The sequence below is a fragment of the Ovis canadensis genome, chromosome 15 (genome assembly GCF_042477335.2).
Source record: "Ovis canadensis isolate MfBH-ARS-UI-01 breed Bighorn chromosome 15, ARS-UI_OviCan_v2, whole genome shotgun sequence".
Lineage (NCBI taxonomy): Eukaryota > Metazoa > Chordata > Mammalia > Artiodactyla > Bovidae > Ovis > Ovis canadensis.
In genome coordinates this window covers 90,449,093-90,469,685 of record NC_091259.1, presented here as the reverse complement: position 1 = coordinate 90,469,685, position 20,593 = coordinate 90,449,093, and the positions used below count along the sequence as shown (strand labels likewise).

The 20,593-nt window shown below is 45.7% G+C and overlaps 1 protein-coding gene and 2 long non-coding RNA genes across 7 annotated transcripts in view; 1 reads left to right on the top strand and 2 right to left on the bottom strand.

Moving 5' to 3' along the window:
* Positions 1 to 2,267: 2,267 nt before the first annotated feature.
* On the bottom strand, positions 2,268 to 5,428 carry LOC138420110 (uncharacterized). Its single transcript, XR_011249191.1, has 2 exons — positions 5,299 to 5,428; positions 2,268 to 3,812 (listed from the first exon to the last, which is right to left on the bottom strand). It is a non-coding gene; the product is annotated as an uncharacterized lncRNA (long non-coding RNA).
* The window catches only part of LOC138420109 (uncharacterized), a 27,341-nt gene continuing 11,689 nt past the window's right edge, over positions 4,942 to 20,593 (top strand). Inside the window, exons 1-3 of one of the 2 annotated variants that reach the window (XR_011445955.1) lie at positions 4,945 to 5,456; positions 18,329 to 18,378; positions 20,230 to 20,433. This is a non-coding gene — a long non-coding RNA (uncharacterized lncRNA). Of the gene's footprint in view, positions 5,457 to 18,328; positions 18,379 to 20,229; positions 20,434 to 20,593 lie in introns of both variants that reach the window. The other variant, XR_011249190.1, reaches the window with a different exon arrangement.
* Positions 16,437 to 20,593, bottom strand: part of MS4A2 (membrane spanning 4-domains A2) — a 13,115-nt gene continuing 8,958 nt past the window's right edge. For all 4 annotated transcript variants that reach the window (XM_069553266.1, XM_069553263.1, XM_069553264.1 and 1 more), the window contains one exon: positions 16,437 to 20,130. In XM_069553266.1, the coding sequence (XP_069409367.1) occupies positions 20,032 to 20,130 (99 nt within the window). In that variant the 3' untranslated portion in view covers positions 16,437 to 20,031. The remainder of the gene's footprint in view (positions 20,131 to 20,593) is intronic.

Sequence of the window (20,593 nt, the reverse complement as noted above, 5' to 3'; positions counted from 1 at the left end):
TCAGGCTCAGAAAAGTGCAGGCACATCTCAGGAAGCAGGTCAGTAGACTGGAGTCAAAGACAAAGCCATCAGGGCTGAAAGCAAGCTCATTTTCCAGGAGGTGTGCATTGCCAGCGGCGTCCCCGGTTGCTCAGTGGGTAAAGAATCCACTCGCAATGTGGGCACCTGGGTTTGATCCCCAGGTTGGGAAGATCCCCTGGAGGAGGGCATGGCAAGCTGCTCCAGTCTTCTTACCTGGAGATTCCCATGGACAGAGGAGCCTGGGGGGCTGCAGCCCATGGGGTCCCAGAGTCGGACACGACTGAGAGACGGACACACGTGCCTTGCTGGGGACATTGTTGCCGCTTTCACCTCCTTTTAAGGCTGCTTGGAGAACAGGAAGGGAGAGGTTAGGGTGACTCTGGGACACGCAGCCGGTGACCACAGCTGAAAGGGGGACATGCTTCACGCTTTTCAACTTCCCCAGGGCTGACAAGGCTGTGCCCGAGAGAGGAAGAGGTCTCAGCCAGGAGGGCTGTAGGAAACTTGTACAATGCTTGGGGAAAATTTTAGTCCAATTTTTTAATCACTTTAGTCCATTTTTTAAAATCACTCCAAAGCAGGTGATACTGCTGAGGGAACTCAGCCTAGATCCCAGGTCAGGCTGGTGAAGAAGAACAAGTCTTGGCTTTGGTGACAGTCTGCCATTTTGTCAGCGTGGTCTTCATCCCCATGACCCGTGTCCTCTTCATCTAAGAAAACCCTCACGGCCCAGGCCTCTCTCCAGGTCTGTGATCTGCTTTGAGTGATTTGCCAAAGAAGAATCTCAGTCATCTGGGATACTCTCATCCTCCTTCGGGTCTAAGTAGGAGTTTATAGGAAGGTCAGTTGACTATCTCGTCAGTTTCCTCATATATTAAATGAGAGTACAGAGTCTCCAGGGCTTGTACGATTGCCGTCCATAAAGCCACGTTCACCCCTTCGTCTGTCTGTTGTCTCCGGCTGCGCTGAGCGCAAGCTGTGGGCGCAAGCTGTTTCTGGAGGCAGCTCGCGGGGCTCTCTTGTTGCGGCATCTCTAGTCGCGGTCTGTGGGCTCTGGAGTGGCGGTTGTGGCTCACAGGCTTAGCTGCTCCGTGGCAGGTGGAATCTTTCCCGACCAGGAATCGAATCCAGGCCCACTGCTTTGGTAGGTAGACTCCTAAGCTTTAGACTGCCAGGGAAGTCCTGTAAAGTCACATGTAAAGTGCCCAGCATCGAATCCGACATAGAGTAACACTGAGAAAAATCTGTGTTCCGTGTCCAGTATCTTGTCCCACCCCCTTTGTAGAAAAGCGTATTTTATCCCTAGATTGATCTCTGGTCTCTATGGGGAATTTTTTTTTTCATACTTACTCTCTGATTCTCTTCTGCATTGACTGGGACATACTCAGTCCTTTCAACGTTTCCTGGTGCTCTGCGCTGGCAAGCACCTCCTGGTGTTAAGTTTGCTCTAAGCTTGCAGCCTAGGGCTGGACACGACTGAGCAACTGAGCTGACTGCCTAGGGATTTACCAGTTTCCCACTCACCCCCTCCCTCTAACCGGCAGTGAACCTAGTAAAGCTGCCGTGCATCTCAGACTTCTACTGACCTTGAACGTAGGTGACTGAGATTTGTTTTCTCTCTAGAAATAGGGAATGCAGAGCCTACTGTCCAGGAGTGATTCCTCGGGGCATAGTTCACTGACCTCTTTGCAGTCTGACTTCGGTTACTGTCTCTGGGTGTGTGCTAAGTCGTTTCAGTCTTGTCCGACACTCTGCGACCCCATGGATTCTAGCCCAGCAGGCTCCTCTGTCCGTGGGATTCTCTAGGCAAGAAGACTGGAGTGGGGTGCCAGGCCTTATCCAGGGGATCTTCCCCACCCAGGGACTGAACTTGAGTCTCTTACGTCTCCTGCGTTGGCAGACGGGCTCTTTACCGGTCGCACCGCCTGGGAAGCCCGGATATTGACGCTCCTCATGGGTTTTCCTCTGCTGCTGCTTAGAATCTCACATCATGACGGCAGAAGGAAAGCTGAAAGGATCTTTACCCCAGCCTCACATTGGGAGATTTTTTTTCTCCTGACTATTAGCCTAAGTTATATCAGATACGTAACTTACTACCAGGTGTGCGGCAGTTTGTGGAGTCTAAATTTGAGTTCAGGTGATCAGATGTCAGGGGCCAAACTCTAACTAGTCTGCTGTGCCCTCACTGCTGGGAACTTGCTTTCCCGATCCTCTTTCTTACATGTATATCTTTATTAGGCACTGTATTTCTTTTTTAATTTTTATTTTATGTTGACGTATGGTTGATTAACAATGTTTGTTAGTGTCAGGTGAACAGCAAAGTGCCTCAGTGACACCCAGGCACACACCTGTTCTCTCTGATTCTTTTCTCATTTAGGCCACTACAGAGTATTCAGTAGAGCTCCCTGTGGAGGTCCTTGTTGGCTATCTGTCTTAAATACAGTAGCGTGTATATCTTGACTTGGACAGCTGAACTCAGTTCTTTTGTGAAAACTTTCCTTCCGAGTGAGATGTGAACAAATTGTTATTTGGTAATGGCCTGGATCAACACAGCCTCTGGGACTGTGCATCCACTGGTGCAAAATGGACAAAGGGTGAGATTGCCCCCGATGGCGACAAGGCTGAGCACCTGTATCTTTGTCCACTCGAGGCCGGACAGAACGGTGGCGGGAAAACCACGGAAGCTGGAGTCTCACTTCACACCTCTCTCAGCAGCTCTGTCAGGCCATGGAACTTCACAGAAAATCTTCCTGAAGAGGTGTAGGGACACAGTAACCCTTCCAAGAAATTTCCAAATGGAGAAATAATGGACCTTGCTTTTCATGCAACTCACTGTTTTTGAGTGCCTTTTCTGTGCCAGGCTGTGTTCTACAAATTGAATGTTTGTGCTCCCCCAATTTATATGGTATTAGGAGGTGGAAGTTTTGGAAGGCCATCGGTTTTAAACAAAGCGATTAGTGTCCTTATAAACAAGAAGAGGCCAGAACCCTCTATCTCTCTGCCGTCGGAAGACTCAAGAAGCTGGCACCTGCAAACCCAGAGGAGAGCTCTCTCCAGACACCAAGCCTGCCGGCACCCTGACCTTGCACCTCCCAGTGTCCAGAGGTGTGGGAAACCTACACCTCTTGTTAATAGCACACTGTCTGTGGCATTTGAGAATGACTGGGTGCATCAATGGACTGAAACTGACAAAATCACCTGCCTTTGAAGATTTAGTTGAAAATGTGAAAAGTTATGAAATGAAACATTGAAGACTTAATAAGTCTACTTCCTAAGTATTTTCTTAAACAAGCTAGTAGCAGTGAATAGATATGGGGCCCTTTTGCCATCACTTTGCAGATAATTATTAAAATACACTTGGAAGAATTTTATCTTTCATTTTTAAATATACGACACCTGTGTTATGTCAGATTTTAATGGTTTTTTAAAGCCCAAAATTTGTTTGTCAGTGTTTCCCATCATTTTGGCTAGCAATTAATTTTGAGTATAAAAGGTAAATATCTCTAGGAAATAAAGCTGAGTATGTCTCATTACAACTGATTCAACCTCCTGAAGCCGATAAATGATGATCAACTATGCACAACAGGACTTGTTCTAGGGGACTCGCATTTCCCACCATAGTTTTACTCTTCAGCCTCTTTACCCGGCATCAGTTCAGTTCAGTCGCTCAGTCGTGTCCAACTCCTTGCGACCCCATGAATTGCAGCACGCCAGGCCTCCCTGTCCATCACCAACTCCCGGAGTTCACTCAGACTCACATCCATCGAGTCAGTGATGCCATCCAGCCACCTCTGCATAAACAGGATGAAATGTCCTTCTTAGGCCCAGTTGACAAACTCCTGACTTCCCCTTCGCTGAGTAATGAATTTCCTCTCTGGTTTGTTTCCTCTCTGGGCACGTGTATAAACACACAAACTCAGCTTCATCTATTTCTTTATTGTGGGTGCCCTGTAGTGATATTTATTTGACTTTTTAACACACATGTCAAATCTTATTAGATAACAGGATTAAAATGTTTTGAGGCTTCTGATTCCACGTGTGATTTGAGATTTTCAGTATTGATTAAGGGTCTCCTGCACTGCAGGCCAATTTTTTTTTTTTTTTTTTTTTCACCATCTGAGCCACCAAGGAAAAGTGGGCAAATTTTTAAAGACATTGTTATGAAATGTCACCTTCATTTTAAGTAAGTAATATTCAGACAAAATCACTTCACCTCTAACCAATTATAATCACATTTATTCTTGTCATTTGTCAGCTAGGTGTAGTGCTACAGATATTTATTTACTTAAAATACAATGATTTTTTCATTTAAATTACATTTATTTGTGGTTACCTTTTATTGTTAAAAAAAAAAAACTGCATAAAAATGTGCCATGGTGGTATTTGGTTTATTTTTAAATGTATGTATTTAAATAGAGAAAATGGGTTACTTAAAGTAAGTAAATAATATTATAACTGGTTCAAAATTATGGCTCTTTAAGTATGGAATTTAGGGGTAGAACACTTTTTCTAAGACAGAACCCTTGAAAAATCCCATTTTATTTTTAAGGAGTATCACACAGTGTTAAGGAATTTAATAGCTGAATTCCTAAAGCATGAATATAGGCAATATGAAGAACAGAAAAATAATATACTGCTTTCTCTCCTATTTAGGTTTTCAGAATCTTTGCAACTTATAATTCAATAAGCTGGGCTCACAAAATCCAAAGAAAACAACCTCATTCTTTCCCTACAACTGTCCTTCATAAACACCCTCAGTGTGGTAGTTCCCTTCAGCTTTCTGTTTAAAATCTAAGATAAGTTACTGTCAGCAAGTGGAGAATTCTTGTCACTTCAGCATTAAAATGTACTATCTTATGCAAGAATAGAAGCTCGGCTATTTACAGGGAAGTTGGAGCTGCTTGAGACAGCAGTCCCATCAGAGGAGGAGGAGAGCGTGGTTTTGTTTTTAAGCATCGTCTCTAGCTTGCTGAGAGGACTTTCCGGTCCTTGCAGAGGGCAGGGTGGGAGGAGGACAGCTGGGGGCAGGAAATGTCTCCTGGGCTGCTGCTTCCCCAGCTCGCTGTCCAGCTGGTAGAGCTGGTGGCTTCGTGGCTCCGCTGCTGAGATTCCTTTTATTCTAATCCACGTACTCAGAGCTCACAACTCCTCCCACACCCCACCCTGAGTGTCCATCAGCCTTTTCCAGGCTCCTTCTCTTCGAGGTCTTCTCCTCCTGATGTCCTTTTGAGGCAAGGTCTAAGACCACCCAGGTGCTGTCTCTCTCCAGTGGCTTACCTGTAGCGGGAGGCTCTCCCACGACGACCTTCCTCTCCTGCTCAGTGGAGGCAGACAGCCCCTGGGGTGGCTCTGACGACTCCTGCCTCTGGGCGTTCGGGCCCTTTGGTGAAAGCTTCCCCTTGACTATGGACCGCAAGACCCGTGACTTGCTCTGAGTAAGTACAGCATGGCGAAGGGGTCGAGATGCGCGCGTGGGCGAGATGCGCGCGTGGGAGTGCCTTGTGATAGTACAGAGCACTGCAGTACCTGCCTTCCTGGTTTATTTTTATTTTTTAATCCTTTATTATTCTTAAATAATTATTTAATTAATAGTTTTAAAGTTATCTTTATTTCTTAGTTTATCTTTGAGTGTGCCGAGTCTTCGTGGCTGTGCCCCAGCCTCCGCTCGTGGCAGCTGATGGGGATCCTCACTCGTTGCGGCTCTCCGTCTTCTCACTGTGCTAAAGTCTCCTGTTGCAGTTGCCGCGGCTTGGGGGCTCAGTTGCCCTATGGCGTCTGGAACTTTCCAGACCAGGGGTCCGACCCAGTCACCTGCATTAGTACGCAGTTTCTTAACCCCTGAACCCCAAGAGGAGCCCTCTGGGGTCGCTTTCTCTCCACGGCCAGCTCTGAGGAAGCAGGCAGCCATGCTGGGGACCTCCACATAGCAGGGAACTGGGGAAGCCTTTAGGTGTTGAGGGCGGCCTTCGCCAACAGCCTGCATAGACCACCAGCTAACACCCAGCAGGAACACGGGGCCCTTGGTCCTAGAGCTACAAGGAATTGGATTCTGTCAACAACAGAGGAAGCTTGAGCATGAATCCGTCTCCAGCCGAGCCTCAGTTGAGATCGAAACCTTGCCAACACCTTGTCTGCAGCCTTGTGAGACCTAGACACATAGGAGCCTGCCAAGCCACAGCCAGTTTCTTGTGCTGTTTCAAACCTCTGAGGCTGTGGCAATGGGTCCTGTAGCGATAGGAACAGACGTTGGCCATCAGAGTTAGAAGCCCCGGCCGGGGCCGGTTTTGGTTCTTCCCAGTGGGCTAGACTCAAGTCTACGGTGACGATCGTGGTCCCACTGCAGCCTGTCTCACTGAGCTTAGCCTTGAGGAGGGGTAAAGCCCCACAGAACTCCAGTAAGTTTCTTCCAATGGAATTCTGCAGCAAAGTTTTCAAATGATATGTGTGTGTGTGTGCTAAGTCGCTTCAGTGGTGTCTGACTCTGCGGCCCCATGGACTGCGGCCCGCCAGGCTCCTCTGTCCATGGGATTCTGCAGGCAAGAACACTGGAGTGGGCTGCCATGCCCTCCTCCAGGGGATCTTCCCGACCCAGGGATCCAACCTGGTCTCCTGTCTCTCCTCATTTGGCAGGCGGGTTCTTTACCACTAGCTCCACGTGGGAAGCCCTTTCAAATTATAGACTGTTATGACATTCTCTTGGTTCTTTCTCAGTCTTCAAATTTATTTTCTGAGCAAGTTGAGAAAACCACCTGGCTATTCTTTTGTAGTTTTTTCTTGGGTGAATGCATAAATTCATGTTGTAAATTGGGGGTGATTGTCAGTGGCAAGAACGGGGTGATGGAGGTGGCCTGTCCAGGTGCCACCTGGAAGAACACGGTCTGGAGAAGCTTTCAAACAATGACTGAACTGTCATCTACCCTTTATCATTTATGTGTAAGCAATTCTAAATACTGATAATAAAATACTGCTCCAGAAAAGTCTAATCGGAAAATGGCCTGTTCCCGGGGCACACCCTTCCCACTGCCTGTCTTTGGCATGACGCTGTGCTATCTGCTGTCTCTGGGTCTCAAGTGAACTGGACAGAGCGTCCTTCCTGCTCAAGTCCCCGCCCCCGGATGGACGATCAGTCCCCAGCTTCACAGTGCCTTCCCGGGCTGGATCAGAGAAAACGGCCCTTCCTTTGCTGCCATCTGCTGGGCCGTAGTTGCAAAACTCAATGGGTGGGGCCTCTTAGATCAGTGTATTGTTCCACCTGCACCCTGATTTGTGATGGTACTGTGTGTGTGTGTGTGTGTGTGTGCATGTATGCCCGTGTGCATGACACAAATGTGTTCATGCGGCTGTCAGAAAGCAGACGGAACATTTATTGTTATCTAAGATCGAAAGCGGCTTCCTCAGTGGCTCAGTGGTAAAGAATCCACCTGCCAATGCAGGAGACATGGGTTCAATTCCGGGTGGGGAAGATCCCCTGGAGAAGGAAATGGCAACCCACGCCAGTATTCCTGCCTGGGAAATCCATGGACAGAGGAGCCTGGTGGACATGACTTAGCGCCTAAACAAGATGAAAAGAACCAAGACGCACACTTCCCAGCATATACAGGAACTCCCCTATGGATGAGCTCCGTTCCGAGAGCACTCTCAGGAGTACAATTTGTTCACAAGTCCAACGAGGTGAGCCTTGGCACCCAAAACACAGTCGGCTGCGTAGTGCGGTGACAGAAAGCGAGAGTGGACGTCGCTCAGTCCTGTCTGACTCTTTGTGACCCCACGGACTAGTCCATGGGATTCTCCAGGCCAGAGTACTGGAGTGGGTAGTGTTTCCCTTCTCCAGGGGATCTTCCCAACCCAGGAACCGAACCAGGGTCTCCCGCATTGCAGGTAGATTCTTCACCAGCTAAGCTATCGGGGAAGATCCTGATATATACTACTGTATGGTAATGAATTTATAATACTTTTCTCACAAACAATACATGGAAAACAAACACAGAAATAAAACGTTTAACCTTGCCATAGAGTACCTTGGAAATTACAACAGTACAGAAAACTACAGCTGGCACGCGGGGGCTGGCATCCAGCGAACCGGCGGGAAGCGTCACTGACGCAGGAGGGAGACGAGGGGGGAGAAGGCAGAGCTGAAGGGTGGGCAGCAGCAGGAGTCGGGGGGCGAGCTGCAAGCGTGTTCACGCCTGACCTTGACGGCACGTGTCCTGGTTCCTCGCGGGATGCAATTCCATGTCTACCTCTTGAGAAGAACTATCCAGGGCTGCGGGGGTCTCTCTTCCCTGTCTTAGATAACGCGATTGCATTCGGCGTGGCTGCGGCAGCCTTCGTGCACCACTCTACGTTCAGGTCCTGAGCCTCGTAAACCAACGGTGCCTCCTCCAACAGAACTGACTTCGTGACTGGACGTGTGAACACATGTGCTCACCTTGTACAGGTCCGCGATGTGAAGGTTCGTGTGTAGGGGGCTCACTGTACTGCTTTTCCTTTGCTTGGTCTTGCAGGAGTTATACCAGAAACTCCCTTGAGTGGGGCTGGTTAGGGCATAGTGGAGAGGGCTAAGTTCTTTGGAGAAAATGAAGGAGTCAGGCGGCGGAAGCAGGGAACTAGGTTTGCCATCTAGGAACAAGGCAGCAAACATGGCGGAAGGGGAGGGAAGGGCGACGAGAGCTCGGTGAAACGCCTGCCAGGCACTGTTCCAAGGGGTCCGTGTTTTCTCATCCTTTCCACATGGCCGCTCTTCAGCGGTAAGTCGTGTCTGACTCTTTGCCGCCCCATGGACTGCAGCACGCCAGGCTTCTCTGTCCTCCACTGTCTCTAGGAGTCTGCTCAAACTCATGCCCATTGAGTCAGGGATGCCATCCAAACATCTCATCCTCTGTTGTCCCCTTCTCCTCCTGCTCTCAATTTCCCCCAGTATTAGGACTTTTTCCAGTGAGGTGGCTCTTCACATCAGGAAGCCAAAGTATTGGAGCTTCAGCATCAGTCCTTCCGATGAATATTCAAGGTTGATTTCCTTTAGCGTTTTATGCTTTGATCTCTTTGCTGTCCAAGGGACTCTCAAGAGTCTTCTCCAGCACCACAGTTCAAAGCATCCTGTGTTGTTCAAGAATGATCTATATATTCAAAGAAAAAGGAACACAATCTCAAAGAGACATCTTCATTTCCATGTTTATTAAAGCATAATTCACAAAGCTAATGTATGGAAACAAGCTAAGTATCCACCCAGATGAATGGATAAAAATATAAGAAAAATACACATATATATCTGAGAAAAGAGGCAGTGACATTGACTCATTAAACGCATGGTTATTTTATTTACTGTCTCCTATTGTTTATAAAGAGCTAGTTAGATCAGTTTTGAGTTCTTGGAAAAAATAAGAACATGATTCTTATATATATAAGATTACAAGATCCTGGTACGCTCCAAGTGTGGTTCTTCCGTTACCACGGGGATAGGTTTTCTGAAACACTTTCCTGTTGCTCTGTTGGTGGCGTCAAACCTCTTGTCAACGGTGTAGGAGATGCTGTCTCCATTGTGTGAGGATTTGATGGCAGAATGAACACACCCTGTGGAAACAACAGAAACGCCATAGGTGAGTCAACCAAATAACCTCAGGGCTTCTCTTTCCTATCTACACAGTCTCATCATTAGTAGAGCCAATGCTTTCTTCTCTGAATTCAGTCTTGAGGTCTATTTAGTTTGTTAGGGGCCAAATCCCAGCTATGACAAGCTCAGCGAGGTACACTAAGCCCAGGACCTGAATTATGTTGCCTTAACAGAACATTCCTTGACCAAATTAGGAAGACTTCCCATACACACCAACCAGAAAGAGACAGGACATGCGCTCATCCTGCCTGGCCAATCATGTAACGCCAGCTACTCCTATAACTGAGACAAAGAGCTGCCTTTGTATAAGCCACCATACTCCTTTGTTCAGGGCTCTTGTCGGATTCCACTGTGCTGGAAGAGACTTGGGCCCTAGCGTGCTAGAAATAAACTCCCTTCTTGCCTTTGCATTACTGTGGTGGACTTGCTCTCTCGGTCAGTTTGGAGATACGGGCTCGCTGTATAACAAGTTGAGTCTCTCAAGTATTGCTTAGATCAGGCTAGAGTGGAGAAGAACCTCTGGTGATGGCTTTGGCATGAGATGCAGCCGCTGCTGCTGTGGGCTTCCAGGTGGACCCATGTTACACATGGACGGTGATGCCCAACACGCTGGGTAAAGAGGAGCATCGCTGGAGAACGCAGAGCGCCTCTTCCAAGCCAGGATGGTGCTCACGCTATGGCAGCAACACACCCAAATCCCTGATCTGCTTGCCGTGACCACAGCGCTGCGAAAGCCTACTGACCCAGGATGGCAGGAATCATCGGAAGCTAAGGCAAATGCTGGTCCTTCTGCCACAAACTCAGTGTGAGCTGGAGTGTTTGAGGGGGAGGGAGGGGGACCAGAATGGGACAAAGCCACTGCCCCCCGGGGTGCACACTCCCCAGCTCTGTCCCCAGCGGGTTAGTGGGGGCAACGCTTCCCACTGTGAAATGACTCAAGGAGCAGAAGGAAGCCCAGGCTCAGATGTCACGATAAGAGCGCAACAAAGAGTCTGTTCCCGTGTGCAGACGCTTCACTTCATGAAAATGAAATGCTTCACGTAACAAAATCACGAAATCGTTAGAAATTGCTGAGAAACACTGCCTTCTAGGGTCTTAAAATGCAAAAGTTCACTCACAAACTTGACATAATTAGTCAGTCTCTCTTCTATGAGGAAACGCTGTGGGGTTGAAGGTTGAGGTGCAGCGTGGAAGCCCCAAAAGGAAGTAAAGATGAGCAGAGTGCTGTAGGAAAGGAGCAGAAAATGCTCTCACCAGACGATTACTGATTTGCCGTTTGACTTCAGGCAGACCAGATCTACACCTGGGCTTTTGGGTAAGGAAATTAAGGAACATGTCTTGGGGCTTTAATGCCCATCTTCTCCCAGTGGAGCCCCTAATCCTTGGGAGTAATACTTTCCCTGCCTCTCCTAGTGCCTGCGTGCTCCCTCCTACCATTCCCTAACCCTCACGATCTCACATTCTGCTCAGCAGTCAGGAGGAGCTGAGCAGGTCTCAAGATAAGAGCGGTGTGCCCGCGCTGACAGAGGAGTCTGAAACCCTGACTTTCTTCAGAGGCCCAGGGAAGGGTCCTCTCATCAGATCACGGAGTAACATCTGGCAGTCTCCAGGACCTCTGCACTGTGAACTATTCTCCAATCTGGACCAAGAGGGGATGCCCTTTGAGGTACCAAGGATGGAGAAAAACAGCCTTTCTTTATCTATCGTGGTCAGCAGAATTCTAAGATAACCCCGAGTGACCCATGCCCCTGTATGACGCCCTCCTCTTGAGTTCCAGGTGGGACCTGTGTATAGGATGGGCTATCCCTCCTGTGAGTAGGTTACTCACCAGTTGCTTTTGAGTTGATCAAAAGTGGCATGTTCCTGGATTAGCTTGACCCAATCACGTGAACTCTTTAGAAGAGCCTTAAAACTTCAGAGACGTTAGCTCTCCTGCTGTCTCAAAGTAGAAGTAAGTTTTCCTGATTCTATTGTGGAGAGGAAATCAATTCTGTTACATGAACTTGGAGAGGAGCTACCCCACATCCAAGGTCAGGGGCGGCAGCCAAGAGGAGCTGCCCCATGTCCAAGGTAACGAGCAGCAGCTGCGCTTTGCTAGAGCAGCAAAGCTGCTGGACGTGAAGAGATACCCCACATCCAAGGTAAGAGAAACCCAGGTGAGACGGTAGGTGTTGCGAGAGGCATCAGAGGGCAGACAGACTAACACCACAATCACAACCAACTAGCCAATCTGATCGCACGGGCCACAGCCTTGTCTAACTCAATGAAACTAAGCCATGCCGGGTGGGGCAACCTAAGACAGATGGGTCATGGTGGAGAGGTCTGACAGAATGTGGTCACTGGAGAAGGGAATGGCAAACCACTTCAGTATTCTTGCCCTGAGAACCCCATGAACAGCATGAAAAGGCAAAATGGTAGGATACTGAAAGAGGAACTCCCCAACAGTAGGTGCCCAATATGCTACTGGAGATCAGTGGAGAAATAACTCCAGAAAGAATGAAGGGATGGAGCCAAAGCAAAACCAACACCCAGTAGTGGATGGGACTGGTGATAGAAGCAAGGTCCGATGCTGTAAAGAGCAATATTGCATAGGAACCTGGAATGTTAGGTCCATGAATCAAGGTGAATTGGAAGTGGTCAAACAGGAGATGGCAAGAATGAACATTGACATTCTAGAAATCAGCAAACTAAGATGGACAGGAATGGGTGAATTTAATTCAGATGACCATTATATCTACTACTGTGGGCAGGAATCCCTCAGAAGAAATGGAGTAGCCATCATGGTCAACAAGAGAGTCCAAAATGCCATACTTGAGTGCAATCTCAAAAATGACAGAATGATCTCTGTTCTTTTCCATTCAATATCATAGTAATCCAAGTCTATGCCCCGACCAGTAACGCTGAAGAAGCTGAACAGTTCTATGAAGACCTAGGAGACCTTCTAGAACTAACACCAAAAAAAGATGTCCTTTTCATTATAGGGGACTGGAATGCAAAAGTAGGAAGTCAAGAAACACCTGGAGTAACAGGCAAATTTGGCCCTGGCACACAGAATAAAGCAGGGCAAAGGCTAATAGAGTTCTGCAAGAGAACACACTGGTCATAACAAACATCCTCTTCCAACAACACAAGAGAAGACGCTACACATGGACATCACCAGATGGCCAACACCGAAATCAGATTGATTATATCCTTTGCAGCCAAAGATGGAGAAGCTCTATACAGTCAGAAAAAGCAAGACCAGGAGCTCATTGTGGCTCAGATCATGAACTCCTTATTACCAAATTCAGACTCAAATTGAAGAAAGTAGGGAAAACCACTAGACCATTCAGGTATGACCTAAATCAAATCCCTTATGACTATACAGTGGAAGTGAGAAACAGATTTAAGGGACTAGATCTGATAGAGTGCCTGATGAACTTTGTGACATTGTACAGGAGATAGGAATCAAGACTATCCTTAAGAAAAATGCAAAAAAGCAAAATGGCTGTCTGAGGAGGCCTTACAAACAGCTGTGAAAACAAGAGAAGTGAAAAGCAAAGGAGAAAAGGAAAGATGTAAGTATCTGAATGCAGAGTTCCAAAGAATAGCAAGAAGAGATAAGAAAGCCTTCCTCAGCGATAGTGATCAGTGCAAAGAAATAGAGGAAAAGAACAGAATGGGAAAGACTAGAGATCTCTTCAAGAAAACTAGAGATACCAAGGAACATTTCATGCAAAGATGGGCTCGATAAAGGACAGAAATGGTAGGGACCTAACAGAAGCAGAAGACATTAAGAAGAGGTGGCAAGAATACACAGAAGAACTGTACAAAAAAGAACTTCACAACCAAGATAATCATGATGATGTGATCACTCACCTAGAGCCAGACATCCTGGAATATGAAGCCAAGTGGGCCTTAGGAAGCATCACTATGAACAAAGCTAGTGGAGGTGATGGAATTCCAGTTGAGCTGTTTCAAATCCTGAAAGATGATGCTGTGAAAGTGCTGCACTCAAGATGCCAGCAAATGTGGAAAACTCAGCAGTGGCCACAGGACTGGAAAAGGTCAGTTTTCATTCCAATCCCAAAGAAAGGCAATGCCAAAGAATGCTCAAACTACCACACAATTGCACTCATCTCACACACTAGTAAAGTAGTGCTCAAAATTCTCCAAGCCAGGCTTCAGCAATATGGGAACCGTGAACTTCCAGATGTTCAAGCTGGTTTTAGAAAAGGCAGAGGAACCAGAGATCAAATTGCCAACATCCCCTGGATCACTGAAAAAGCAAGAGAGTTCCAGAAAAACATCGATTTCTGGTTTATTGACTATGCCAAAGCCTTTGATTGTGTGGATCACAACAAACTGTGGAAAATTCTGAAAGAGATGGGAATACCAGACCACCTGACCTGCCTCTTGAGAAACCTGTATGCAGGTCAGGAAGCAACAGTTAGAACTGGACATGGAACAACAGACTGGTTCCAAATAGGAAAAGGAGTGCGTCAAGGCTGTATATTGTCACCCTGCTTATTTAACTTCTATGCAGAGTACATCATGAGAAATGCTGGGCTGGAAGAAGCACAAGCTGGAATTAAGATTGCCAGGAGAAATATAAATAACCTCAGATATGCAGATGACACCACCCTTATGGCAGAAAGTGAAGAGGAACTAAAAAGCCTCTTGATGAAAGTGAAAGAGGAGAGTGAAAAAGTTGGCTTAAAGCTCAACATTCAGAAAATGAAAATCATGGCATCTGGTCCCATCATTTCATGGGAAATAGATGGGGAAACAGTGGAAATAGTGTCAGACTTTATCTTTGGGGGCTCCAAAATTATTGCAGATGGTGACTGCAGCCATGAAATTAAAAGATGCTTACTCCTTGGAAGGAAACTTATGACCAACCTAGATAGCATATTGAAAAGCAGCGACATTACTTAGCCAACAAAGGTCCGTCTAGTCAAGGCTATGGTTTTTCCTGTGGTCATGTATGGATGTGAGAGTTGGACTGTGAAGAAAGCTGAGCACTGAAGAATTGATGCTTTTGAACTGTGGTGTTGGAGAAGACTCTTGAGGGTCCCTTGGACTGCAAGGACATCCAACCAGTCCATTCTAAAGGAGATCAGCCCTTTGGAAGGAATCATGTTAAAGCTGAAGCTCCAGTACTTTGGCCACCTCATGCGAAGAGTTGACTCATTGGAAAAGACTCTGATGCTGGGAGGGATTGGGGGCGGGAGGAGAAGGGGATGACCGAGGATGAGATGGCTGGATGGCATCACGGACTCGATGGACGTGAGTCTGAGTGAACTCCGGGAGATGGTGATGGACAGGGAGGCCTGGCGTGCTGCGATTCATGGGGTCGCAAAGAGTCGGACACAACTGAGTGACTGAACTGAGCTGAACTGAGCTTCTACAATTTGCTTCTGGGTGTATTTCATGCAGCGCTTCCCAGTTGGCACTAATGGCAAAGAACCTGCCTGCCAATGCAAGAGATAGAAAAGATGCAGTTTCAATCCCTGGGTTGGGAAGATCCCCTGGAGGAGGGCATGGCAACGCACTCCAGTATTCTTGCCTGGAGAATCCCATGGCTAGAGGAGCCTGGTGGGCTACAGTCCATAAGGGTCACAAAGAGGTCACATCATTCGTGTCTGATTCTGTGCGACCCCATAGACGGCAGCCCCCCAGGCTCCTGCCCCTGGGATTCTTCATTAAGACAGCACATTTCCTGTGGCGTTCAGATTCTAAACAGTCTCTGCTCCTCCGTGCTGGTCAGCATAACACTATGCAGGGATTCCCAGACAGAAGTTGTTTGCAAGACGTAAGCTGAGCCCTGTTGACGGTTTGTGGAGGGGCCGAGGTTTTTCCAGTGGAGGGATGCACTCATGTCGCACAGGTGCTGACTACCAACAGCCTGCCACACTCTTGTACGTGTAAATTCACCTCAGTGGTCTAAACCAAGCTGAAAGCGCGAAAACGGTGCTCTGTTTTATTAGTGCTTGATAAGTAGAGCTGTACATCATAGAATGAGAATTATTTGTGAAAAAAATTTTAATATTCATTTATTATTTGGCTGTGCTGGGTCTCAGCACGCATGCAGGATCTTCCGTTGCAGCTTGTGGGGTCTAGCTCTCTTAGCAGGGACTGAACCCGATCCCTGCATTGGGAGCGGGGTATTTTAACCTCTGGACCACCAGGGAAGTCCTGGGGAGAATTTTTTCTAAGACAGTTTTTAAAGAGAGAGGTTTGATTAGCTTTTGTCCCAGGAGTTTAGAATGAACGTTGCTGTCCCAGATGTCTTGCTGGACCATACATCAAATAGCATTAAACAGCTCTGATTGCAGCTGCTGTCCCAGTCACAAGCTTAGTAATTACGATCACCAGCCATCCGAACTGTCTAAAAGCAGGGAATGTGAAGCAGGAAGTTCAGCTGGGGCTTTTTGGTCCAAAGTGCTCATTGTCAGGTGGAAAAACTGAGGTCCTCAAAGGGAAAAGACTGACCCGTAGCAAAACAAATAGGAGTCAGGACTAACTTGTAAAATGCAACTCACAGTTCAGGTTCCTTTTAACTTTATCGCACCATTTATTGGCAAGAAGGCCAGTGATTGTGGCTCTAGTCCATTTTCTGTTTGTGGGGTTGTTTACAGATTGTCCCATTTGATCAAGCATTATTTAAAATGTGGACTCCAGAAACTGTTCTTGGTCCTTAGCATCACTGAATTGATATTTTGATTCCCAATTATCCCTGATCAATCTCCTCCCCACTGTACACACACACACACACACACACACACACAGATACACACACACATACACACACGCAGATAAGAAATCAAGTTAAATGATTCTGATTTATTGAACAAATACTAGTGATTAAGGATATATCAAGGAGATCAAAAATACACTGATAATACATGATTATCCATTGCATCTTGGGGTAAAGTGATTATGAAGCAGGCTGGATGGATACATGTACATTAGGCAATCTCAATAGAGAGAATAACCTTTAAGTTGATGTTTTAAAAAAGACAAATTGAGACACTAAATATGTGAAGAGCATTCCCGTTGCATTCTCAGTGTATGCCCAGAGTAGGCGCATGATAAAGGGCAGGAAGGTAAGGAACAACTATCAGAATGACCTTAAGACAAAAGAAAAAGTGTGGTGTATATAGAGATATACAGTCAATATGGGGTTGAATATTAACTGAGTGGAGGAAAGAGCAGGGTAAAATATTATACAATAAAGAGGTAGACCAGAGTCACTGCTGGAGGTCCTGGTGGGCCAGGTTTGGATGTGAACATATTTTCCTTGAAAGTATGTGATTATATCTATGAATGATTAAGAACAGTGAATCAGGTTGGCAAGCTACGCAGTAAAAGAGTATATTTTTAAGCTGCTGTCAAGTTTGGGGAAACAAATCTTAATTTCAGAAAAAATGAAAATGGGAAATCTAGGCTCCTAAGGCCAGAGAAGCATGAAAGCTGGCGTCAGCATTGGCTGCATGGTTACGTGGTCTCCTTCATAGCCTGGGGAAGTTAACACCTACTTACCAGTTTTTAATTTTGGCAATCCAAATAAATTAAATGTACTTAATTATTTCACTAATTAATTTGTGAATAATACCCCCAGCTGATTCCTTCAGTCTCTCCCCAGGACTCTCCTATCGAGATTTAGGCTAAAAGTGTGAACTGTTTTTGGGTTCTCTTTAAAAAAGTCAAAGCATGCTCGTCTGGACAGCTTTGTTCTCCTTTGCCATCTTCTGCTCACAGTCCAGTCTCTCCTGGCACCACACGTGCCCCGACATCTCTCTACCTGTTTCTGCAAGTGTCTTGCTATCTCATGCCTCACCACAGCCCTGTTCTGAGTTTCTCTGCACCTTCTTCGTTCATTCACTATTGCTGTTTTCTCTGTCCCATCTCTACATCTTACGTGGATTTATCCCTATTTACGTGATTTGTCTCTTCCTCGAGTCAGCAGACACTATCTCTGACAGTTACTTATTCTTTGTCTAACCTCTGTCTACTTTGGGCTACCTGTTGGCTGCAGCTTCACAGTGCATTTTCCTGCCTAATTCTCTTATTTTCTGCCCTAGGTATTTTCTCTCCTTCCCCCCACCCCCATCCCACCACCTGGTGATGTGTATGTCCCCACTGATTACAGGCATGTAAAGGCTAACTTGGCTTTGCTTTTATCTCAATATAATTCTCTTAGAGTGTTAATTTTCTTCATTTAATACTGATCTCTCTTACAAGAATACTAAACCTCTGTCACCAAAATCCATCCTTACCAGCACTCTGCCCTGAGTACTACCAGGCAATCTGAAACTGCATTTCCCTTCAATCTCCTAAAATGACAATCCCAAACTGAACTTAGTCTGGGTCTGTCTGCACTCCTCACGTGTCAGTCTGTATTTCTCACTTCCTGTTACTTTAACGTTACCCGATGCTTTGATCGTAGATTCGAATGCAGAAGATAGTAAGCAACCGGTTGCCTCTCTGATTTCATTTTTTTTTTGTAATTTTTTTTCAGTATTGTTAAGTAAAATAAAGTAAAAATAAAAATTCTAAAAAAAAATTACAAAAAAAATTGGTTTCATTCTTTAATTCAGCTCATTAGTGGGAAGACCAATAACTCTTTCTTCATTTTTTAGGAACTATCATTTCTCTTCATTTCCACTGACTTCATTTTAGCTCAGGTCTTAATTGATTCTTCTTTCATTTCAGATTCTTCATTAAGTGATTTTTCCTTTATGGTTTACAGCTCACCAGATACAGTGAGTAACTTAATAAAACTCCCTACTGTTTATTCATCAGTCTGCAAACAATTCTGAGCAATATTGTATCAGTGAATGTGCTGCTGATTCAGGCAAAATATAGATTTTTATGAGATTTTTTGTCTCTGAAAAAATATATTATCATTGAGGGGACATAAAATATTTGCCTATAGAAAATCATATAGAGTGTAAGGTGTGTGTGTGTGTGTATGTATGTGTTTGATTCGAAAAACATCATCTAGAGAGAGAAGCAATCAACTAGAAAAACTTAAAGAATCAGATGGGATTTAAGATAGACTTCACAGAAAGGAGAGACTCAACCGAAAATGGAAAGGAGGAAAGAACGTTTCAACCCCGGATGCTGACAAGAGGCGGTCAAGCAGGACGCATGTTAAAGAGAAAGTTGAAGCGGGACCAGGAAGTGGGACTTTCACGATAAAATGGACTTAGATTTTGTATCATTAGAGACTGCTGAGACTCGGAGGTTTCTATGTGTGAGCATGAATGAATATCCATGATTAATACGAATGAATGGATTCCACAGTAATTTCTTTTTAGAGCACTTTTAATTCATACTGTGGCGCTTGCTTTGGCAGCACATAGACCAATTTATCCTGTGTTCGCACGTGTTTCTACACACACTTTTAGAGCTGGCAGGTAAATTAAGGTAAATTATTCCTAATATCTTAATGTCAGAGATGAAAAAACCCTGATTAAGTAAAACGTTTAAGGATTTGCCACAGCTCACTCGATAAGTAAGCAATAGGCCTGGTACTCCAGTGCTCTTTATAAGATCAGCAATCCTTCTAACACGCTGTGTTGTTTAGTTCATATAAGAACAAACACGATGAGAAAATATTTATTGCTAATTTGATATGTTTCCACCAAAATGGTTAATACATGCCTAAAGAATATTCACATGTCCGTCTAGCAAAGTCTTTCTGACTCTATTCTTAATTCACGTCAGTTTGGTCATCGTCTCCGAACTTCCTCCTTTCCTGTGTGACTTCTGACTCGACCTGGTGACACGCCTTCTCTGAATCTTCGCCCCTGCACCCCACACGCCCACGCTGAGCACCCAGCGTGGGTGGAAAACTGGAATGCACAATGTGAAGGAGACAAGTGTGACCAGTCTCACTCAGCTGGTTCTCACTATGAGTTTGCTGAATGGACTTTGCCCTCAAGGTGCTTGCAGTGGAAAAGGGGTCACAGATCACACACATCTGCAGCTCTAAAAAAGGCTAAGAGCAAATATCATCAAACTGTTAAGCTGAACTCAGCTCTCAGCCAGTCTTCCTCTTGTCTTCCCTATTGGCAGTTATGCTTACTAATTACAGGTGGACATCCCAGAAGGGATGGGCGTGACACAGTGGCAGAAAACAAGAAACACAGGAGTCTATCTCATCTACAAATGGGAGGGGGTGGATTTAGGCGAACAGAGACAACAAAAGTAGAACATTGCCATCTGGAGAATAACCCATAATATAAACTTGTCAAGTCATAGAAAAAATTGAAATGTTGTGACACAACATGCAAATGAATGGATTCCACAGTAATTTCAGTAATGTTGTTACACAAATCTCTGTTGTTACACAGAGATCATGGCTTCCTAAGCTTTTTGCTGTGAATCAGAATGTTCTGGACACATGACTCTTACGAATCAGCAGGAGAAGCTGTCTCCTCTCTTTCTTCCAACTCACTGTAAATCGGTGAATATATATTTACTTCTTCATAAAGACGATCTTCTGGAATCTGATGAGTTGAGGGGAAAAAAACATTATCAATCACCAAGAATTTGCCATTAGAATACTTGTGTAAGAGGCATATCTCATCTTTTTTTGTATCTCACAGCCTGCCATTACACTGTGATATTTTAGCCACCTGATGTAACGAGCTGACTCGTTGGAAAGACCGTGATGCTGAGAAAGACTGAAGGCAGGAGGAGAAGGTGATGACAAAGGATGAGATGGTTGGATGGCATCACCCACTCAACGGACACAAGTCTGAGTAAGCTCCAGGAGATGGTGAAGGACAGGGAACCCTGGCGTGCTGCAGGTATATCTCTTATCTTATCTCTGAAGGAAAGTGATCAGAAAAGGCAGGCAGACTTGAATGCTTCAGGCAAGTGGAAAGATGGAGGGAGTGTGTTTTACCTGGAAGATCTGAGTAAATGTATATGCATCAGGTATTTCTAACTCTCATTCGTCACAGGTAT